The sequence below is a fragment of the Saccopteryx bilineata genome, chromosome 12 (assembly GCF_036850765.1).
Source record: "Saccopteryx bilineata isolate mSacBil1 chromosome 12, mSacBil1_pri_phased_curated, whole genome shotgun sequence".
In the NCBI taxonomy this organism is placed as follows: domain Eukaryota; kingdom Metazoa; phylum Chordata; class Mammalia; order Chiroptera; family Emballonuridae; genus Saccopteryx; species Saccopteryx bilineata.
In genome coordinates this window covers 50,709,184-50,732,041 of record NC_089501.1, presented here as the reverse complement: position 1 = coordinate 50,732,041, position 22,858 = coordinate 50,709,184, and the positions used below count along the sequence as shown (strand labels likewise).

The 22,858-nt window shown below is 43.4% G+C and overlaps 1 protein-coding gene and 1 non-coding gene across 4 annotated transcripts in view; both read right to left on the bottom strand.

Annotated features, from left to right (window-relative positions):
• Window positions 1–22,858, bottom strand: part of TULP4 (TUB like protein 4) — a 184,734-nt gene that overhangs the window by 122,115 nt on the left and 39,761 nt on the right. For all 3 annotated transcript variants that reach the window (XM_066248421.1, XM_066248423.1, XM_066248422.1), the window contains exon 2: window positions 3,212–5,394. In XM_066248421.1, coding sequence (XP_066104518.1) covers window positions 3,212–3,535 — 324 coding nt within the window. In that variant the 5' untranslated portion in view covers window positions 3,536–5,394. The remainder of the gene's footprint in view (window positions 1–3,211; window positions 5,395–22,858) is intronic.
• On the bottom strand, window positions 9,746–9,901 carry LOC136316545 (small nucleolar RNA U109). The gene has a single exon (XR_010727773.1). It is a non-coding gene; the product is annotated as a small nucleolar RNA U109 (small nucleolar RNA).

The window sequence follows — 22,858 nt, the reverse complement described above, 5'->3', positions numbered from 1 at the left end:
AAGGTGAATATAGTCACATGTTTAGGCTGGAACCAAGGGAAACATGAGATGTCCATGTCACAAGGAAGATAGATACCACTTCCTGCAGCAAGAATGTGACCAAGTCTTCTTGCATCACTCAGAAAAAGACTACCTCAATTCTAGCTATTTCTCAGTGACCACTCAAAGGTCATTTTCACCACAAGACCTGTGGTAATCTTCACCCTTAATTCCTCCAATGATCCAAAGCTTTCTTTCTGTACTTAATTAAATGCAAATGCAGAAAGAGATGTCCAGGGTCCACAAGTCACCGTCATTGCCGGGCTGTGGACTCCATGAGGCATAATCCATGGCTTGTCCTGCCCCACGGTGGCAAGCATGTACATTCAGCACACACAACAGAGATGCAAATACATTATCTGCTGACCGCATATGTGATTTCAAGTCTTAACTATGAAACAAATTTAAAAAAAAACATTGCCTCTGGCCTCCTGAGTCGGACTGGTAACTGAATTTAAGGGTTGTAAGTGATATCACAAGGACTGGAAAAAGTATAATTAAGTAAATAGAGTATGAGGTGCCTTAATATCACTATATACATAACATTCACCATTTCCAAAGACCTTTCAAAAATACATTCTCGGCCCTGGCCAGTTGGCTCAGTGGTAGAGTGTCGGCCTGGTGTGCAGAAGTCCCGGGTTCGATTCCTGACCAGGGCACACAGGAGAGGCGCCCATTTGCTTCTCCACCCCTCCCCCTCTCCTTCCTCTCTGTCTCTCTCTTCCCCTTCCGCAGCGAGGCTCCATTGGAGCAAAGATGGCCCAGGCGCTGGGGATGGCTCCTTGGCCTCTGCCCCAGGTGCTAGAGTGGCTCTGGTCACAACAGAGCGAGGCCCCGGAGGGGCAGAGCATCGCCCCCTGGTGGGCAGAGCGTCGCCCCCTGGTGGGCGGGTGTGCCGGGTGGATCCCGGTCGGGCGCATGCGGGGAGTCTGTCTGACTGTCTCTCCCCGTTTCCAGCTTCAGAAAAAAAAAAAATACATTCTCATGGATTCTCACAACTCTACAAGAAAGGATTATTTCAATTTAACCATGAGTAAACTAATGACTTAGCCAGGACCACACCAGCTAGTTAGGTGGTGGAGCCAGAACTTCACAGTCGAGAGAGAAGGAAAACGCACCGACGGAGGGGGAAGACCAGGCATCGTCGCAGGAAATGGCACACAACCCTCTGTGTCACTCATCACTATAACACCGTAGCGGGCAATTGCAAATCTACCAAGTCACTTTTTATCAAGAATTTATAAGGAAGATAGAAAACATTTTGCCTGGCCTGTGGGGGCGCAGTGGAGAGAGCATGGACCTGGAGTGCTGAGGTCCCAGCTTGAGGGCCGGGGCTCATCGGGTCAGAGCACATACAACAAGCCAGCAATGGACAACTCAAGTGAAGCAACTAGGAGCTGATGCTTCTTGCTCCCTCCCTCTCTCCCCTCTCTGTAAAATCAATGGGCAAAATCTTAAAAAAAAAAAAAAAAGTTACAGCGACTCTTCACTGGCTTTAATCCAAAATTAGTCAAATTTTCTCACTAGAATTAGTATATACAATAGATCCTTAAACATGTTAAATCCTGTATAAATGTTTTAAAATCAAAAGCGGTTTTCAAATCTTTAAGTTTAAGAAAGTTGATCTCCACCATGCACAGTGATCCAAAAACAGGACGAGGTTCAGCAGTCCACAGTATTCCTCTGGGTCTTCTGGAACGGAAGTGAACCACGGGAAGGAGGGTCAAGGTTAAATCTAGGTTTTCAGACTCAACGCAGAGCTCAATGGAAACCTAAGATTCAACTACAAAGGAGATCATTCCTTTTTTTCTTTTAATTGATTTTAGAGAGAGAAGAAGAGAGGGAGGAAGGGAGGCAGAAAGAGAGAGATTGATTTGTTGTCCCACTTACTATTTATGCATTCACTAGGTGATTCTTATATGTGTCCTGACCAGGGATCGAACCCACAGCCTTGGCATATCAGGACACTGCTCCCTCGGTTGATCCACAGTTTGAGATGCTGTAACTGACATCCAGTTTTGTATCTCACATATCAAGTCTGAGAATGAAGTCTGGAATTAGAGGGTGAAGGTAGGTGGCAGATATAAATTTGGGAGTCACCAGCAGATAGGTGGATTTAAAGCCAACTTGGAGATCCTCCAGAAAAGGAAGTATGCCTGGGGCCCTCGGACAGAGATGGAAACAAGCAGAGCACAAAGAAGGGTGAAAAGTAGAGGGCAAGATCATAAGAGGAGAACCAGAACAGGGCACTGTCCTGGAAAGCAAGAAAAAGGGACATTTCAACTCCATGGAATGCCACCAGACATCAACTGCACTAAAGTGGCCTATGATTTTAACAATGTGAGGTCCGTGGAAATGTGACCGTTTCAGTTAGAAAGGTAGGGAAAAAAGCCACACTAAAGTGGGTTAATAAGTTAAAGGTAATAATAAACGGCATTTGAAAGAATGGGAGGTGAGGAAGTTAAGACCACCAAGAACAGACATTCTTCCAGAAATTTTACCGACCCACACAGCAAATTACTGTCACTACCAGTACAATCACAGAAAGCTGCTCAGAGCACAGGAAGGGCAAGAGGGCTGTGGCGAGGAAAAGGGAACAGGGGTTCCCAAAGAAGTAACCAAATCCAAGGATCCAGGTGAGCCCATTCCTATGGTGGTGTATCCCTATAACGAAACCAATTCCACAAACATGCACGACTGCCTGTCTGCTCCTAAGTAAAGGAAATCCCTTTGGATAAAGAATCAGTACTAACCACAGCTAACTTGCAGGACCACGATATATCTGTAAGAAATTGTTTTCTGGAAGAAAAACAGCCCCAAGTTTTTCACTTCTGACACGGGCAGATCACTGAAGCTCTACAGCCAGGGCAGAGTCCAGACGCCACCAGTCCCTCACCGGAGCTCCAGGGCCCCTCAGGTGGGACCAGGGGTTTGCTCACTGTGGTGGGCAGGGTGCAGAGATGGTAACTGAGCAGTGACGCTGGGTCCGCCCCAGCACTTTCCCACCAAAACACCAGAGACAGAATCCAAGGTCTGCAGAGTCTCACTCGGCAGCAAATCTAAAAAACTGAAGCAAAGCAAGTGTCGAGTCCACGGGAGGTGGGAGGGGGGTGGGAAACGACTCAAAAATATCTCTAGAAGTGACAAATAGAGAAAGGAAGCCCCAGCTCACCTCGCTATTGTGGCCCCGCAGGTTGAAGTTTATTCTCTGTGGGGTGTTCCTGTCCCTGCGGCAGTGGCTGGAGGTGAAGGTCACGCCCACGACGCCGCGGCCGTTGCCCGTGGCCAGCCAGCCCTCCTCGTAGTAGCGCCTCCTGCACACGGGCTTCTCCTTCTCGCTCTTGGGCACGCGCCCCTTCCAGGACAGGCAGAGGATGTTTGAGTCGCTGCAAAGGACAGGCCCCTGTTCCACTGCTGCATACATACTTTTTCCAGAGGACTGTTTTACTTCAAAAGTAATGCCAATTGCGGAAAATTTTAAACCAGTTTCTTTCATTGACTTACTCTATCTTTGTGGTTAGCTTGCGCTGTTTTCTCAGATCCCCTTTAATTAAGATTGACCTGGATCTAATTAGAAGGTCAGTATTTTATAAAGATCCACCAAATGCATAGTGAAAAAATTCCTCTATAAAAGATGACGGCAGTCTGCTAAGAAAAGGTAATGCTTAAAAAAACGTGGGGTCCGTTTTTATTTTCAAGTTTTTAGAGAAAGAGTGGGCTGACCCTTTGGAGAATGAATGTCATTAGTCAGGAAGCTGAATTTTCTTCTTTTTCACTCAACTTGGTTATTCTCATTCAGCCTGAGATTCCAGTTTAGTGTAATATGATTCCAGAGACCAGGGCTTGCAAATACATAGATTTCAAGTAACTTAAGGCTTTAAGAACCCTTCGAGCTGGCTTTTCTCTTCAGGATTTCAGGTGCAGAGACGGAGCACGGGCTCATCCTCTTTCTGAAGCTGCCTCTAGTGTTTCCTCAACTACACAAATTTCCACTGCTGAAGCTGAAAAAGATTGCATAAAGGGGGAAAAGGCACACAAACTGTGCGAAATGACCAGAGTTTGTGCAGACAGCAGTCCAAGTTTGGAAGAAAAGACTTGTCTGCTGTTCAGAACCCAAAACGTCCCACCTTCAAGCCCAACCCAGTTTCCTGGCAGGTCACTGTGTCCCCAGGGAGAGCGGGGCTCTATCTGACCGCCCCCCAGAGGCCCACACAGCCCTCAGTGCCATGGCGGTATCGCGAGAAAGCCCCTCCACTATGCAGGGCCAGCTCGTTCCAACGCGTGGCACACGCTCCAGGGTTTGGCTCAGTGAGTCCCCAACCCTCCTGCTCACAAAACAAGCCTCACTCAGAACTTCCTCGCCTTTGCCTCTCCCCCACCCCTAGCCTAACTTCGCCTTTCTGCTCCTAAAAATCACATTTTTTCATCTTGAAGGAAAAAAATATTAATCTCAGAATTAAGTCCATCAAGTAGTTCTCTTCTTATATATGCAAGTCTTCCTGGACTCAGCAAAAAAGAATCCCTTAAAAGGGAGACACAAGCAAGGGCCGGGTTCTCCACCACGCTGTGCCGGTGAGCCCTTTCCTGGGCACATTCAGGGCCTGTTTCCCACGCCACACAGAGAGTCCAAGGAAAAGAAACTTTGCTGGGATGTTCCTTGATATGTATTTCGTAATTATCGGTTTCAACTGCTACCTAAGATATCATCCTATAGATGCAGAAAAGGAAAGGGAAATAATAAATTAACATTTCTCGAGTCCAGTCAAGTGAAAGAGGCAGAGAAACCAGTTCATTGTTCAAACGTGTCCCATCAAACCTGAACTGGCTTCCCTCCAGTCATGACCTCACAGGAAGAGTCACTGGTCAGTCCAGAATCTCAGTCTGTCCACATCCCCAATCCACTGACAACTAAAGTGCAGACACTGCGTGCCACCACCTGCAACGCTGCGGCCCACGGCTCCCTCGGCCGCCGGCCCGCAGCGCCTTCTGCACTGCACAGGTATGTTTGAGGCTGGGTCTGTGCGAGGCTTTTTTCTCTTCTTTTTGCAAACTTTCTTTACCCGTGAAGACCATATGGAAAATTGGCCGTTAGTGATGTGTTTTTCTCCCCAGGCGTCTGAGCCCAGTGGTGTCAGGTTGCTCCATCTGATTCTTAAATTAATTTTCATCGGTTGTAAAATGCTTCAAGTGTGCACCAGAGTGAGCCTGTCTCCCCGTCTAAGTATGTGTGCATAGAAAGGTTTTAAATATACACAGACATACACTCTTCAGCGGGCGTGCAAGCGCTCTGCTTTCCTAGTTGCTTCAGGAACCGTCTGATTGATCACAGCTTGAAGGCCCTGGAGTCTTACAAATCTGTAAAACAAAATAGGATATAAAAAAACTTTAAAATGCTGAAGAATAAACCTTCTAACCGAGTAACTGCTGTAACTGAATTTAAAGACCCATCATTATACTTACAAATACCGAATGGAGCTAGAAGTTGGTCAAATTCAAACAGCAAAAGGGTACACCTCACCAATGTAGAGACAACACACAACGTAAGTCTGAATGCCATGTACCGTCTGTGAGATTGGCCAGTGGCTGGGCATATCCAGAATAAAGCCACTGCCTCTGTGCTCCCCCATCTAACTGACTTTCCTAAGACTCTGGGCCCTCAATGTACACCCCAGGCAGCAACCAGGAGACTAAGAGGCTCGGGCAAGTCATGTGACCTGGTTTTTATACTGTCAGTAAAAGATGTTCCCTGAAGACACAAGGCAGCAGGGCCTTTTAAAATCCCTCCCTCCCTGATTGGGGGCAGGTCACAGGGCAAAGCACAGCTGTTTTTCTCAGCTTTTAAACTGTCTGCTAGCAGCAAAGTCCTACAAAATCTATCTCCAGCAAATCCACCCTCCCCTCCCTCCTACTCCCTCAGTCCAGACCTGCATCCCATCCACACTGCAAGAGACTGAATGCAGAAGCGCAAATGAGAACCCATCTATCTTTCCATCAAAGGCTAAAGATAGTAAATATGTTTAGTCAGAAAACATAGCTATTTTTCAGAAAAAATATATTATTGATAACATCCATTAGGTCCATTGTTTTAAATGAATTCTTAAATTTTTAAAACTTCTCAGTTTTAATTTCTAATATTGTAAGCAGCAATAGCAGACACCCATATAAGCAAATGCTCTTTTGAGTCTTAAATAATTTTTAAGAATATAAAGGGGCTTTGAGATCAAACACTTTGAAAATCACTGATATATGCTAATGCTCCAAAATGTAAGCCTTAAATAACTAAAGTATACAGAATAAATTTCCAAAGCAAAAGCTCAGAAAAAACTGTTTCATTTTATGTACATTGCTAGTTTTTAACCAAACCTTGGAAGTTACAAAGTATCATATATATTCTAGATAAACAAGGCATATATTTTTAAATCACGTTACTTTATTATGATTCAAGTGGATAATGGATACAAAATGTAACAACAAATACCACAATCACAGTAGACTAATTACTAAAGGCTGGCTCCTATTTTAGTGCTACCATTAACAGAAATGTGCCTTCTTCCTGTCTTATATTCTCATAAGGATGAGAAAATGAGGATAAAACTGATTAAGTAGCTTTTGAGGTAAATTCGCAGTCAAACCAACACTAGTAAAGGGGTTTAGCATAAAGATTAAAAAGCAACTATTCAGCCTGACCAGGTGATGGCGCAGTGGGCAGAGTGTCAACCTGGAATGCTAAGGACCCAGGTAAGAAACCCTGAGGTCACCGGCTTGAGTGTAGGCTCATCTGGCTTGAGCACGGGGCTCACTAGCTTGAGTGTGGGGTCTCTAGCTTCAGTGTGGGATCATAGACATGACCCCAATGGTCTCTGGCTTGAAGCCCAAGATCACTGGCTTGAGCAAGGGGTCACTCGCTCTGCTATTGCTCCTATCAAGGCATGTATGAGAAGCAATCAAGGAACATCTAAAAGTGCCACAACTATGAGTTGATGCTTCTCACCTCTCCCCCTTCCTGTTGGTCTCCCTGTGTCTGTCTGTCTCTTGTTTAAAAAAAAAAAGAAAAAGAAAAAGAAAAAAAAGGAAACTATTCAATTGAAAGCAGGGCCACAGATATTTGTCTAGCCCTGTTCATAGCAGCAATATTTACAATAGCCAAAAGGTAGAAGTGACTCAAGTGTCCACCAACAGATGAGTGGATAAATAAGATGTGGCATATACATTCAATAAAATATTCCACCTTTAAAGAGATAAAATTCTGTCTGTTACAGGCTACAACAGGGGTCAGGAAACTTTTTGGCTGAGAGAGCCATGAATGCCACATTTTTTTTCATTTTTTAAAAATTTTTTATTTATTTATTCATTTTAGAAAGGAGGAGAGGGGGGGAGAGAGAGAGAGGAGAGAGAGAAGGGGGGGAGGAGCAGGAAGCATCAACTCCCATATGTGCCTTGACTGGGCAAGCCCAGGGTTTCGAACCTGCGACCTCAGCATTTCCAGGTCAACACTTTATCCACTGCGCCACCACAGGTCAGGCGCCACATATTTTAAAATGTAATTCCATGAGAGCCATACAACGACCCGTGTACATTACGCATTATCCAATAAAAATTTGGTGTTGTCCCAGAGGACAGCTGTGATTGGCTCCAGCCACCCGCAACCATGAACATGAGCGGTAGGAAATGAATGGATTGTAACACATGAGAATGTTTTATATTTTTAATGTTATTATTTTTTTATTAAGATTTGTCTGCGAGCCAGATGCAGCCATCAAAAGAGCCCCATCTGGCTCGCGAGCCATAGGTTCCCGACCCCTGGGCTACAACATGGATGAACCTTGAAGACTTTATGCTAAGTGAAATAATCCAGACATATAAGGACAAATACTGTATGATTTACCATATATGAAGTACCTAGAATAGTTAAGTTCACAGAGAAAACAGAATAGTAGTTGCAGGGGCTGGGAGTTAGGTAAGGGGAAAGGAGAATTATTATTTAATGGGTACAGTTTCAGTTTGGAATGATGAAAAAACTCTGGAGGTGGTTGCACAACAATGTGAATGTGCTTAAGACCATCAAATTCACTTAAATATAATAAAAATGGTAAACTTTGTTAAGTGTATTTCATCTCAATTTTTAGTATCAGGTAAGTTAAGAACAGCACTTATTCAACAGTCTTTCAATGACAGACTGAAAATAAATCTCCTCAGTTTGGCATTATGATATTTTTTACCCTAAACACTAACACAGGCCCATGAGTGATCCTGGAGTTTTTCATTAGGAACAAACGATGCTAATTCTGAATTCTGCTGGTGGTAATTACATCTTATTTTCAGACTATTCCTATAAATCACTAAATAACCCATTCCTGCTTTTAGAAGACTACAATCATAAAAGAAACAACACGTGCATGATTGGATTAATGTCCTGAAAGCGGGCTGAGAGTCAGAAAACTCCTAAGATGCTTCCCCCGTTCTAACTTTCCACACTATCTAGTTCCAACAGCAAATGGGGAGCCCGGAATCAGGGAAAGTACACCACAGAGATAGAATGGTACATTGTTGAGAAAAGGAAGTCTTAGAGGAATTACAGTTCTGCTGGATTAATTAACCAACAAATCTTAACTAAACATCTATTACGCAGAAGGCGGGGTGCTTCGTTCTCTGCCTCTCTTGTCCCCAGTTAGATTATTCTCTTTCCTAACTAGAATCTGATTCCTACTTTCCACCAACATGAATAAAATTCACTATTGGGGGGGGGAAATGCACTTTTTGGTTATTTTTTTAATCATTTAAATTAATGTTAGATATCAGAGATGACTTAGTAAAGATATTTTCCATTTTACAATGTTGATAAAAAATATTCACTAAAAGTTGTAAGAGGCCCTGGTTGGTTAGCTCAGTTGGTTAAGAGCATTGTCCCAAAATGACAAGATTACGAGTTCAATACCCAGTTAGGGCACATATGGGAACCCAACCAATGAATGCCCAACTGAGCGGAACAACAAATGAATGCTTCCCTCCCCTCTCACTTTCCTCTCCCTTCCTCTCTTTGTTTCTTTCAATAAATAAATTAATTAAGTCCTGGCTGGAGAGCACGGGCAGTTGGAGCATCGTCCTGGCCAGTTCCATTCCCTGGTCAGGGTACACACTGGAACAGCTCAATGTTCCTGCCTCTCTCTCCCTGCCTATCTCAAAAAAAAAAAAAAAAAAAAAAGTTGTAAGAATGTAATCTCTCTGGAAAAATCTGGCATAACTAGTACTGATGAAGGTATGAGCACTCTGCAAACAGCCACTCCACTTCTAAGTATGTGCACCAGACACATTCTTCACAGGACCCAGCGGACAGACACAGTCATCGGCAGCAGCAGCACTGTGTACATTAGCCAAAAACTGAAACCAATTTTTTTGTGTGTGTGACAAGACAGAGAGAGGGACAGACAAGGACAGACAGGAAGGGAGAGATGAGAAGCACCAATTCTTCCTTGAGGCACCTTAGTTGTTCATTGATTGCTTTCTCATATGTGCCTTGACCTGGGAGCTACAGCAGACCGAGGAACCCCTTGCTCAAGCCAGCGACACTGGGCTCAAGACAGTGAGCCTTGCTCAAACCCGATGAGTCTGCACTCAAGCTGGTGACCTCGGGGTTTCGAGCCTGGGTCCTCATGTCCCAGTCCGACGCTCTATCCACTGTGCCACCACCTGGTCAGGCCCAATTTTTTTATGTAGGAGAAATATACTGTGTATTACTCAACCTCAAAACTATAAGGTTGGCAGCTCTGAGAACTCCCTTTTAATGTAGCATTCTATGGATATATTCCAAGAAAATGCATATTAATAGTAACAAAGGGAGATAAGAGGAAATTTCAGAATGTAATTCTATTTCTTTCTAAAGAATAGAAATTTAAGAGAGTGGTTAAGCAGAAGGTTGAAATCAGAAGCAAAAAGTAGATTTGAGGAAAAAATATACAGATGTTAGATGAATGTACAGCAGGAAAACCATAGTAGAAACTCTTGAAATGTTCCAAACACCCTAAAGTTTAAGGTTTTAATTATAGACTTGTTTGGCGGTTGAGTTTTTCTAGTTGGTGATGCACACTGAACACATCCTAATTTCTCCTCTAGGGACAACAGCTCTGCAGCTGCGGTAGGCTAGTCTCTCAGATCCAGCTCTCCGGCTGGTAGGGGTGGGGGGCCTTCCCTCACTTCCCTTTCCACACGTGGCACCAGACCCTGAACTCTTCTGTTAACTGAAGCAACTAGATGACCTGTCTCTAATTACAGTTACTACTTCCCCTGGGGAATTCTCCACAGCCCACAAATATCCAGAGTCCAAGGCTGTTCTAACTGGTTCCTAATGAGCTTCAATAGCTGCCTAGAGGCTAGTTCAAATTTGCCAAGACTGTCTTTTAAGGCAAGGCACTTTCAATAATCTACTTGTCATGTGGCTACCAACACATGTAGGGACACAAGTACATACATGGAAGGTTTATAACACCACTGCCAAGATAACAGAGCTTAATAATACTTCTTAGTAATGATTATACATATATCTATATATAGTAGTACCATTCTCAAAACATGCTAGTGAGACAGTAACTAAAGACATGCACGCATAGTTACGCCAGGGTTACTCCCAAGATGCATTTTTACTGTCACTGTGTCAGCATCAAGTCCTTTTGCCATTCACTTGCACTGCAAGTTTCAGAGCTGTATTCCACAGGAAAGCTGTCTTATTTAGAGCAACACCAGCCCTTTAGATGCAGTGCACTGAGGCCCTGCAAAGACTCACACGTCAAGGGTCTCCTCTGCTTGTGCTACACCTGTTTTTCTGTTTAACTCATCATCATACTAAACCCCAGACTCCTAGACCCCAATGTTCATCTCATCCGCAGTACCCAGCAGGGCTGCGTTTAACTGTTTGATAAGGCACTAAGTACGCTACATCTTCTAAGAAAAGAGGAAACAATAAATGCTGACTGCATGAGGTTCCCTATGAAGTTGGGGTCAACACCAACCACTCAGAATCCGGGTCTCCTGAAAGCCCAGCGACAGGCACTGCAGCCCGTGTGAGCAGAACAAGGCATGGTAGAGGTGCGGGTCCGCCGCTGTGCAGAGGACAGCAAAGGGGTCCAGTTCCAGAGAAAGCTGCCCCCTCTCTGCTTCCTGCATGCAGGTTCCACAGCCAGTTCCGAGAACACCAGCACCTAGTTATCTGTATGAAGAGAGGCGGGCATGGAGGATCAGGACAAAGCGCGGCACCACCAGTTTACAAGAGAGTGGGAGCGGGATTAAGAGCGAGTCTACACCTGAAACTCAGATGGTGAAACACTGGGATACCATAAATGGGGTTCACTGGTATCAAAAGTCATGTGCCTTAATTTAAAAAGGAGGCCGTTTCATTTATCAAAGTGACAAAGACTGAAAGAAATGGTAATTCCCAATGTCATGTACAACAGTGGTTTTCAACCTTTTTACACCAGGGATGGTGAAAGTAGAATTATTTTGGGAACAAGCATAAGCAAATTCGACTACATCACTGGCTCTATACTCTCCATACAACATCAGAACGGTTGACTCTTTTACGGACCAGCACAAAATTTCTGGCAGACTGGTCCATGGACTGGCGGTTGAAAAACACTGATGTAGGTACAGAGAAATGAGACACAAATTCAGTGATACAATTCAAGACTTAAAATGTTGCCAACCTTTTGATTCAGCAATTCTACTTCTGGAAATTGATCATAAGGAAATGATACTGGATTGTACAAAGACTTAGAAGGACTTCTACCACAGCATTTTTATAAAAGAAAAATCTAAAATAACCTTTATGTCCAAATGGGATATTAGTTCAGTAAGTATTGGCACAGACATAAAACACAATACTAATTCCATTGTAGAAGACCCTAGGGTGAAATGGTAACTGTTAGGTTCAGATCCAGGGGCCCCTAACAAAAAACCTCTACTAAACCAGGCTGAACTTGAAGTATCCGGCGCCAGAACAGCTCCTAGAAGTCCCCACCTGAGTGAAGCCGACTGTGTCCCACCTTCCCTCACCCACCCTCCCACGGGGACAGCTTCCTCAGTCAGCAACCCCTCACCCACCCTCCTGCTTGAGCACATCCCTTCACCCGCCCCATATTTTCCTGCCAAAACGAGCCCCCTGGCTAAGTCTTGCTCACTAACCTGATAAACCCCCAGATGGGGTTGATGCCTCTGGGGTCTCAGCCGTAGACGCATAAAGAAACTGCTTATAAAACTCATCTAGCCTGTGTGTCCCTCCTTTGGTGACCTAACAGTGACATGTTCAGTAACTAATGTAAAAAGGGAAATTAAAGGTTACTCTCCCAGGATGTTCTGAAGGGCCTGTCCACTACTATATAACTAGATCTTCAGTAAATTACAACAAACGGTGTTTGCTGGACTTGCAGAAAAGTGTGGGAAATCTTCTATTTCTTATACATGTCGACACACACAAACATATGAGAAAGTTATAGAGTTATCTGGCAAATTCAGATAAAAGATATAAATTTGTCCATAATTGATCAAATGCTCATATAAGCATCAGAATCAGAATTAGGGTGCCTAATTGTCCCAATTTCCCCAGAACTGCCCCAGTGTTAGCACTCAAAAAGTCCCACATCCCAGGAAACCTCCCAGGTCTAGGCAAACCAGACAGGTGGTCTCCCTGTCACATCTCTAAACGCGGTCCAACCTCAAGGTAAAGACACATTCAGCAAGGCCTACAAAGAAAGCTAAACCTGTCCCAGACTTCTAGCACCCTGTCGTTCTAGGTCAGAGCCATGCAAATCTTGTCTACAGAAACATTCTGTTCTTGACAAGGCCTACCCCCAGTACAAACTATTTAACCAGGGCCTAACCAATCAGGATTATTGGTCAGAGCCTAACTGACCTTGGGGAAGAGAAATGCCCAACTCCATCCAGCCCCCTCTCGCTAACCTGTCCTACCTAAGAGGGGTGGGAGAAACAAAAATATACCTGAAGATAGCTCAGAGGCAAAAGTGCACTAAACACTCAGATCCAAAGTTCCGGGGATGTTACACAGAGCGTGAGAATAATGGTTAATGACTATTATATACTCAACACTTAATAAATCAGCAAATCTTAAATGTTCTCACCACACACAACAAAAAGTAACTATGTAAGACAATCAAGGCATTAACTAACTCCAAAAAATAAAAAGACTACCATATGATCCAGCAATTCCACTTATATAGTTATATGACCAAAAGTACTAAAAGAAAGATCTTGAAAAGATATTTACAGACCCATGTTCACAACAGCATTACTCATGATAGCCAAAAGGTGGAAGCAACCCAAGTGTCCATCATCAGATAAATGGATAAATAAAATACACTCTACACATGCAAAGGCCCATTATTTGGCCTTGTGAAATTCTACAACATGGATGAACCCTGAGGACATTATGCTAAGTGAATAAGCCTGTCACAAAAAGGCAAATATTATGTGATTCCATTTATATGAAGAGGCCTGACCTGTGGTGGCGCAGTGGATAAAGCGTCGACCTGGAAATGCTGAGGTCGCCAGTTCGAAACCCTGGACTTGCCTGGTCAAGGCACATATGGGAGTTGATGCTTCCAGCTCCTCCCCCCTTTCTCTCTCTCTGTCTCTCCCCCCCCCCATCTCTATTTCTCCTCTCTAAAATGAATAAACTTTAAAAAAAATTTTTTTTTAAAAGAGCCTAGAGAATCAAATTCATAGAAACAGAAAGTAGAATAGGGTGTCCAGGAACTAGGGGGAGGGAGAAGTACGCAGTTGTTGCTTAATGGGTTTAGTTTCAGTTCTGCAAGATAAGTTCTGGAGATTGGTCACACAACAATATGACTACACTTTACTAGAACCAGAGGCGGACTTAATGGCGGGTGTACCAAGTGTGCTCCATGGGCCCTGATTTCTGAAGGGCCCCGCAAAACCCCAACTTTACACTTTTTTCCTAATGACAGGGGCCCAATATTTTCTTCTGCACCCAGGGCCTCAACCGACCTTAATCTGCCTTTGACTAGAACTGTACACTTAGAAATAGTTAAGATGGCAAGATTTATGTTATGCACTTTTCACCTTAATAAAAAAGTGTGTTAACACACACAGATTGAGATGTAATCATTGGACTAGAATGCTTTCCTCTCCCCATACCTAATCATCACATCACTAAGAGCTTATTTACAACAGTACATCATGTCCAACTATCAAGAAAATATTACAAGGCACAGTAAAAGGCAGAAAACACAATTTGAAGAACCAGACCAAACATCAAAATCAGACTTAGAAATGGCAGAGATGCTGGAATTAACACACAAGAAATTTAAAATACCTATGTTTAATATGCTAAGGGCTTTAATGGATAAAGTAGACAGCATGTGCCTGATTAGTGGTGGCACAGTGAACAGAGCATCAACCTGGGACACTGAGGTCCTAGGTTTGAAACCCAAGGTCACTGGCTTGGGTGCAGGCTAATTCAGTATGGGCATGGGCTCATCTGGCTTGAGCAAAGGCCCACCAGTTTGAGTGCAGGGTCGTTGGCTTGAGCGTGGGGGCACTGATATGATCCCATGGTCGCTGGCTTGAGCCCAAAGGTTCCTGACTTGAGCCCAAAGGTCGCTGGCTTGAAGCCCAAGGTCACTGGCTTGAACCCAAGGCTGCTGGCTTGAAGCCCAAGGTCGCTGGCTTGAGCAAGGGGTCACTGGCTTGGCTGGAGCTCCCTGTTAAGGCACGTATGAAAAGCAATCAAAGTAGAACTACCACAGGACCCAGCAAACCTTCTACTGGGTATCTACCCCCAAAACTCAAAAACACTGGTACATAAAAAACACATGCACCCCCATGTTCACTGCCACAGTATTTACAGTGGTCAAAACATGGAAACAACCAAAGTGTCCCACGATAGAGGATTGGATAAAGATGTGGTACATATATACAATGGAATACTACGCAGTCATAAGAAATGATGACATGGTGACATTTATAACACATAGATGGACCTTGAGAACATTATATTGAGTGAAATAAGTGAATCAGAAAAAGCTACGAACTGTATGATTTCACACATAGGTGGGATATAAACCTGAGACTCATGCACACAGACAAAAGTGAAATGGTTACCAGGGAGAGGGGATGGGGGGACGGATCGGGGAGGGGGAAAGGTGTAAGGAGGGACAAATATAAGGTGACAGAAAATGATTTGATTTTGGGTGACAGTTATACAACATAATATACAGTTCCAATGCTATAAAAATGTTTACCTGAAACCTATGTACTCTTACTGATCAATGTCACCCTGTTAAAGTTACCATTATCACACACACACAAAAGATAAAAAAGCAACCAATGAACTAAAAGTGCTGCAACTACGAGTTGATGGTTCTCATCTCTCTCCCTTTCTGTGTGTCTCTCTCTCTAAAAAAAATACAAGAAAAGAAAAAAGGAAGAAAATTGCTCATTTTGGAAATTTTTCCATTAAGACAGCTGAAAATCTAAAACACTGACTCTTGGATAACAGTAAATACATCAAATAAAATAATAAAATCTGTCTTGAAATGTTAATACCATTACAATACAGAGCTGCAAGTAGCTAAAAAAAACAACCCATAAGCTCCTGAAGTTGACTAGGATACCAGTAGTGCAGGGTCTTTTCACAGACGCACAGCAACGCAGGAAACTCAGAACAGTTACTTTATGGTCTAGCGTACACAAGAAAAAACAAGTTTAGCTTAGTGAAGAAGTTATCCTCTTGCTCATGGCTACAGAGGAGATACAAAACACAAACAGCTTCCTTTTTAAAAAGAGAAAGAACACATAAATAGCTGCTGAAGAAAAACAATGTGGTAAAACAACTGTGCATCAGCCCCACTACCACATTCCACTTTCCTAAAAATTACGATGTCTGTACAGAAAGAGGCACTACTGACTCAAGTAAATCTGAAGTTTAGTATGTCTTCTGGATTGTTAGTTACTTAAAACTTTTAAAGTTTATTTAATACTAAGATAAATTTCAGTAATTTTTTGAAACTTACAACTTAAAGTTCTTTCCAAAGAACTAAACTAGATTGTAACAGATAATGGCAGTTTATTTTTCTTAATTTTTTACAGCCAAATATTTTCATGAATACCTATACATTGTTTAAGTAGAATGAAAACCAAACACCAATTTACATCCTGATGAGGAAATCTGTTTTCACATCTGCTGCCATCTTTTCCACTTGCAAATATAATCCCCTATCATTTTCATGTCTTTCATACAGAAAGGGCTCAAATGGATAGCTGAAATGTGGCCAGCAACTGCTCAAACAACAGAGTCCTGGCTTTGGCCCAGCCTCAGCTGGGCTCCATGGGGGGGGGGGTGACTCCCACTGGTTCCCTCCTGGTTCCAACAGTAAGTAGGAGAGTAGGAGTGCCTGACCCTCAGCCAACAGAAGGACAAGGCAGACACAGAGGGCATGTCCGACCCTTGATCCAGGTCATGCTCTGGGGCAGATGGCAGGGCAGGGAGGCAGGGGATCAGAGCTAACCAATGGCCCAGTGCCCACACAGATGGTCATACTTCCAATTCTGAACATGTGCTTGGGGCCACACAGAAGCATGTGAGATATTCAATAATCAACAAAAAGAGAGCATCCCAGCTTGGTGAGCAGCACTTACAAATGTGCCTTACACTGAATGAATGGGTAATCCTCGGCTGTAAAGAAAACTAAACTGCAGCAGAAAATCAGGTGGGAATCACCGTTTCAATCACGACAGAGAGAGCAGGATACAGAAGTCTACCTCATAAAGAAGGCAGCAAAAATATTTTCCCACTTCACCCTAACTCTCACAAAATGACTATAAGACCTTTCCATTTTTGTTTTTTAAATGACCCTAAGACCTTTAAGAACAGAATATTTCCTTTTCCTCATAACACTGGCATTGCATGCTTAATCAAGCAACAATAAATGAATATTATAAAATGGCTACGAAGTAGTCATCCCAAGACTAGCTAATATAAAGTTAATACAAAAATACTAAATCTGGTCCCTGAACTTAAACAGTTCACAATCTACCTGTGGAGGCAAGCTCACAAACATGAAATAATCAGAGGACAATTAAGAGCGGAAGTGTGGGGCTCTGTACAGGCTTGAACAAGAAAAGATCCCGTGGAGTTGAACCAGCAGCACAAAAGTATATATTTAGCCTGAAAACCAGGAGACCCAAGTCCCTACACTATCTGTGACGTTAGGGTCATGGGGAAGGAAGAAGAGGCATGTATGTGGAAGACATGGAACTATCCCCATTCTAAAGACCTGAGATTCACACCTTGGTCATTAAGTGGTTACTTAACTACTCAGTTTTTTCACGTGTAAAATAAATGGACCAACATAAATCAGTTCTGAGACCAGCAAAGCACCAGAGTTTTCTAGCAGGAACTCAGAGCCCTCAAGTGGACAAAGCCTCTGGTCAACAGCCCAGGACCCAATTCCCCAGAGAATGTCTGCAGCTGTGACCCAGCACTGGGAGGAGTACCTAGTATATAGTGAGTGATGGACAAGAATGTGAGGCATTGGCAGATGAAGAGATGGGACAAACAGCACAGAACCCAACTCCAAGGTGACTCTCGTTCGTGGTGGCTCATTTCCTCGGCCATGTTTTTGTCCTCTGCTCTCAGTTTAGAGCAGTGAGTGGTCCCCAACCTTTTTTGGGTCATGGACCGGTTTAATGTCAGAAAATATTTTCACGGACTGGCCTTTAGGGTGGGACAGATAAATGTATCACGTGACCGAAACAAGCATCAAGAGTCTTAGACGGATGTAACAGAGGGAATCTGGTCATTTTTAAAAAATAAAACATCGTTCAGACTTAAATATAAATAAAACGGAAATAATGTAAGTTATTTATTCTTTCTCTGCGAACTGGTACCAAATGGACCACGGACCTGTACAGGTCCACGGCCCGGCGTTGGGGATCACTGGTTTAGGGCTTATAATCAGTGGGCTGCAGGTGGCTTTGTTACAGAAGGGATCTGAATTTACTTCTGCTGAGCCCTGGGGTGCCTCCAACCCAGGAGCACTGAGACGAGTTTCTCAGCCGGGGGGTTTCCAGACCATGCAGGTAGCACAAATTCAACTCCCAAACCCAGGAGATTCAAAGGAAACTTTTTATTTAAAGCTAAGAAGGCTATGGCTGGTGACTCAAGTGGTTGGAGCGTCGCCAAGGTTATGTGTTTGAAACCCAATGATGGGACAAACAAGAATAAACCAATGAATTCATAAATAAGTGCAACAAATTGATGTTTCTTTTCTCTGTTAAAACAAACAAAAGCCCCAGCTGACGTCTGGGTTAGAGCTTGGTCCCGAAGCACAGAGAGTGCAGCTCGATCCCCAGTCAGGGCACACACAGGAGCTCCTCCTCCCTTTGCTAACGCATGTTCTCACTTCATCCCACCACCGCCCTTCAGAGAGGTCCAGATGAGAGTCCATTTCCCTGAAATCTAGGTCCCTGGTATCAGCAGAGATCCCTCAGGGTCATGTCTCTCTCTCCCTCCCCTCTCAGGAATGCTCACTCCTCTCTCTTTTTCCCCTCTTGTAAGTTTTTAACTTCTTAAAATAAAGATGATCAAAGGATGTTTGGTTTGTCTTCTCCAGTATTTCTACTGGAAGTGGTTATAGCAGGAGGGTTTCCAGAATATCCAGGTCAGCTTCCTCTCCAGGAGGGCTCTCTACTCTATCACCTATCACCTCCAGATGTGGGGGCAGGAGTCAGGCAAAGGGTGAGCAAGAGCTGACACCAGGTAAAGTGGTCAAAGCAGGGGATGCCCAGAGCAGGTGAGGGCTTCCAACCAAGCAGCCAATACAGGAACCAGGCTAGGGCTGGCTGGAGAGAAAGACAGTCCTGAGGAGGGTGGCAAGAAAAGACCTGTCAGGGCAAAAGAAAAAGGCAGCAGTAATCATTATTTCATAAAGATAAGGAGACCAATCGGAACTTCAGTTCTGAAGGATGACTGAGGATTAAAGAATAACAATGCTTACCTGACTTTAGGGGTTCTTCCATCAATTAAAGAGGATAGTTTAAGAATGTAATACTATAACTTGTGTATGAAGCCTAACAAAAAATTCATGATAGGCACACAGATTCAAAGTGAAATTAAAGTCAAGTATGAGATAGCACATAGGAAACCCCACCTGCAGGAAATGAGATGAATGAAGTTGATATTCCATTATTGGAAACAAATTATCAGTTGTGCTATGCTACTGTGCAATCATAAGATTCCGAGCACAGGCCAAATCTTGTCACATTGTATATCACAGAGCTGTTATCCACAGAAATTTGGTTCTACAGCTTGGGGAATAAGTGGACCATCACCAAGGGCTTGGAAACACTTATTATTCTGATTCAATTATTATTGGATGGAGCCAGGCATATGCTTCCAGATTTTTTTTATTATTTCCTTCCAATGTTACAATAGCCATATGTGGGAGATAGTTACAGGTTATTAGCAAAATGAAGCTCAAAGAAGCTGGATAAAGACCCACTCACAACTCTGATTACCGCAAGCACGTACAGATGCACATCTCTATAAATTTTCATGTATTAACATAATATCCTATATAGAAAATGAACAAATTGAGATACTCAATTGAGATAGAATTGCCCTGGCCGGATAGTTCCTTTGGTTGAAGCATCGTCCCAATATGGGGAGGTTGCAGGTTCAATCCCCAGTTAGGGCACATACAGGAACAGACTGATGTTTCTCAGAACAGACAGAGAGGTCTCTCCCTTCCTCTCTCTCTCAAATCAATAAATGAAAACATTTAAAGAACTGAGACAGGACTGATGTAAAATGGGGTTTATCAAGGAAGATGTCTACATCCCTGTAGGATCCAAATGCCTGCTTTCAACAGGTGTTACAATAACACTAACGAGATTGAAAAGTGGCAGAAAAAATCAGTTAATTTGTAGTACTGTCAAGTAGTTACATAAATAAAACATGAAAAAATGAACTGTAGAATTTAAATCTCTACTATGCCTCTATCTGATCAGTAGAGTAACCCTTCTTCCCAGAAAATGCTGTTACTTAAACAAGAGAATAGACACTGAGTAGCAGAAAAAAGGATAATGATCCAAATTTTCCCTTAAACCATATTTCAATTAAGTGCTATAATCATAGCTGGAGATAATGAAGAGGAGACTCGGATTCAGGCGATGATTTATATCACCCAGATTCTCAGTCATTTATCAACAGCTTAGCTTTTGGAAGAAACAAATCAATTCTGTTTCCTTTAAGTTCTTATACTATAATATCAAGGTCTGAAATAAAATAGTATTTGTATACCTAAATCTTTATTATATGTGGCTTAAGTGTCTGTTTGTCGCCGATAGCTTATTGGTTGCTTGTGTAACTGTACTAGCCAATGGGGTGAAGTTGCCACGGCATTGAAATAGTCCCACCTTCTGGCATGCCACCTCACAAATTGAGGTTAAAGATTGGAGCAATTATTATGCTGTTAAGAAATCTTAACACCAGAAGGGGTCTTTGCAATGGTACAAGACTAGAGGTTCTCCAATTGAAAAATAATGTCATAATAGCTAAGTCTTTGGCTCCTCTAAAGGTGAAATACATGTCATTCCAAGAATTGATTTGGCTCCATCTCAAACAGGGATGCCGTTTCAATTGAGACGAAGACAATTTCCTGTAAAACTTGCCTTTGCTATGACCATCAATAAGTCTCAGAGCCAAACGCTTAAACGTGTTGGCATTTTTTTACCTGAGCCTGCATTTGGACACGGTCAACTTTATGTTGCCAGTTCAAGAGTTCGTGAAAGAACGGACGTAAAATTAAAAATAATTGATGGTCCTCTGCAAGGCGAGCTTAAAAATGATGGAAAGATCTACACAAGAAATGTTGTGTACAAAGAGATCTTTGACATGTGAATTAACATTTTATTATTTAAATCACCTTTATTTATTGAGCTAGCGGTGGATCTTAAGAAAAGTACTGGCCCTGGCCAGTTGGCTCAGCGGTAGAACGTCGGCCTGGCGTGCGGGGGACCGGGGTTCGATTCCCGGCCAGGGCACATAGGAGAAGCGTCCATTTGCTTCTCCACCCCCCCTTCATTCCTCTCTGCCTCTCTCTTCCCCTCCCGCAGCCAAGGCTCCATTGGAGCAAAGACGGCCCAGGCGCTGGGGATGGCTCCTTGGCCTCTGCCCCAGGTGTAGAGTGGCTCTGGTTGCGGCAGAGTGACGCCCCAGAGGGGCAGAGCATCGCCCCCTGGTGGGCGTGCCGGGTGGATCCCGGTCGGGCGCATGCGGGAGTCTGTCTGATTGTCTCTCCCCGTTTCCAGCTTCAGAAAAATACCAAAAAAAAAAAAAAAAAAAGGAAAGGACTGCCAGTGGTTTCCTTCATTGCACTCTAAGCAATTAAGCAAGTAGAAGGGGGAAACCCCATGGGGCAGTAAGCAAAGGGGCGTCCTCACCGCCTGCCCTGGGTAATTCAGTTTGAATTAGCAGACACCTTTGCACAAATCATTTTAATTACAATTTATAATATCTAGAACAGCGGTCATTTCGTATGACCACCGGGCTTTCTAGTTTAGAGATATTCAGCATGGCCCAGGAGAAACAGGAAAGAAAAAACAACTGCACTTAGTTAGTATTGAGAATTTGTAGCACCAACAAGCATAAACTCAAAGCTTGTGCTTAATGAATAATAAATATGTACTGTTGTTTTAATCAATCTATTAAAAACATAACTCTGCCTGACCAGGTGGTGGCGCAGTAGATAGAGCATCGAACTGGGATGCGGAAGACCCAGGTTCAAGACCCCGAGGTTGCCAGCTTGAACGCAGGCTCACCTGGTTTGAGCAAAGCTCACCAGCTTGAACCCAAGGTCTCTGGCTAGAGCAAGAGGTTTACTCAGTCTGCTGAAGGCCTGCAGTCAAGGCACATATGAGAAAGCAATCAATGAATAACTAAAGTGTCACAACGAAAAAAACAAACAAACTGATGATTGATGCTTCTCATCTCTCTCCATTCCCGTCTGTCTGTCCCTATCTCTCTCTCTCTCTCTCTGACTCTGTAAAAAAAATAACAAACAAACAAAAAAAACATAACTCTCTCCAGAAAGAATTTAAAATACTTTATAAAAAGTGCATATAAGGCCCTGGCCGGTTGGCTCAGTGGTAGAGCATCGGCCTGGTGTGCAGGAGTCCCGGGTTTGATTCCTGGCCAGGGCACACAGGAGAAATGCCCATCTGCTCCTCCACCCCTCCCCCTCTCCTTCCTCTCTGTCTCTCTCTTCCCCTCCTGCAGCCAAGGCTCCACTGGAGCAAAGTTGGTCCAGGTGCTGAGGATGGCTCTGTGGCCTCTGCCTCAGGCGCTAGAATGACTCTGATTGCGGCAGAGCGATGCCCCCAGATGGGCAGAGTATCGCCCCTTGGTGGGCATGCCGGGCGGATCCCGGTTGGGCACATGCGGGGGTCTGTCTGACTGCCTCCCCGTTTCCAGCTTCGGAAAAAAAGAAAAAGTGCATATAAAATAAAATTACATTATTTATCATCTTATAAAAAGAAAAACAGTTAAGAAAAAGGAGACAGCAAAAATGTTAACAATATGAAGCACAAAAAATTTGGCCTTAAGTATGCTTGTAATCAGGGAAAAAGGAGACTCCGAATGTCTTACAGAAATCTTATTATCAGAAATGAGGAAATTCGTTACCCAGAGAGAACGTTTTCCCTATTATTTAATTCTGAAAAAAATTAAACAGTGCAGCACTACAGAGGGTCATCAGAAGATGTTAAAGATAATGTCCATGACAATCTCACATGA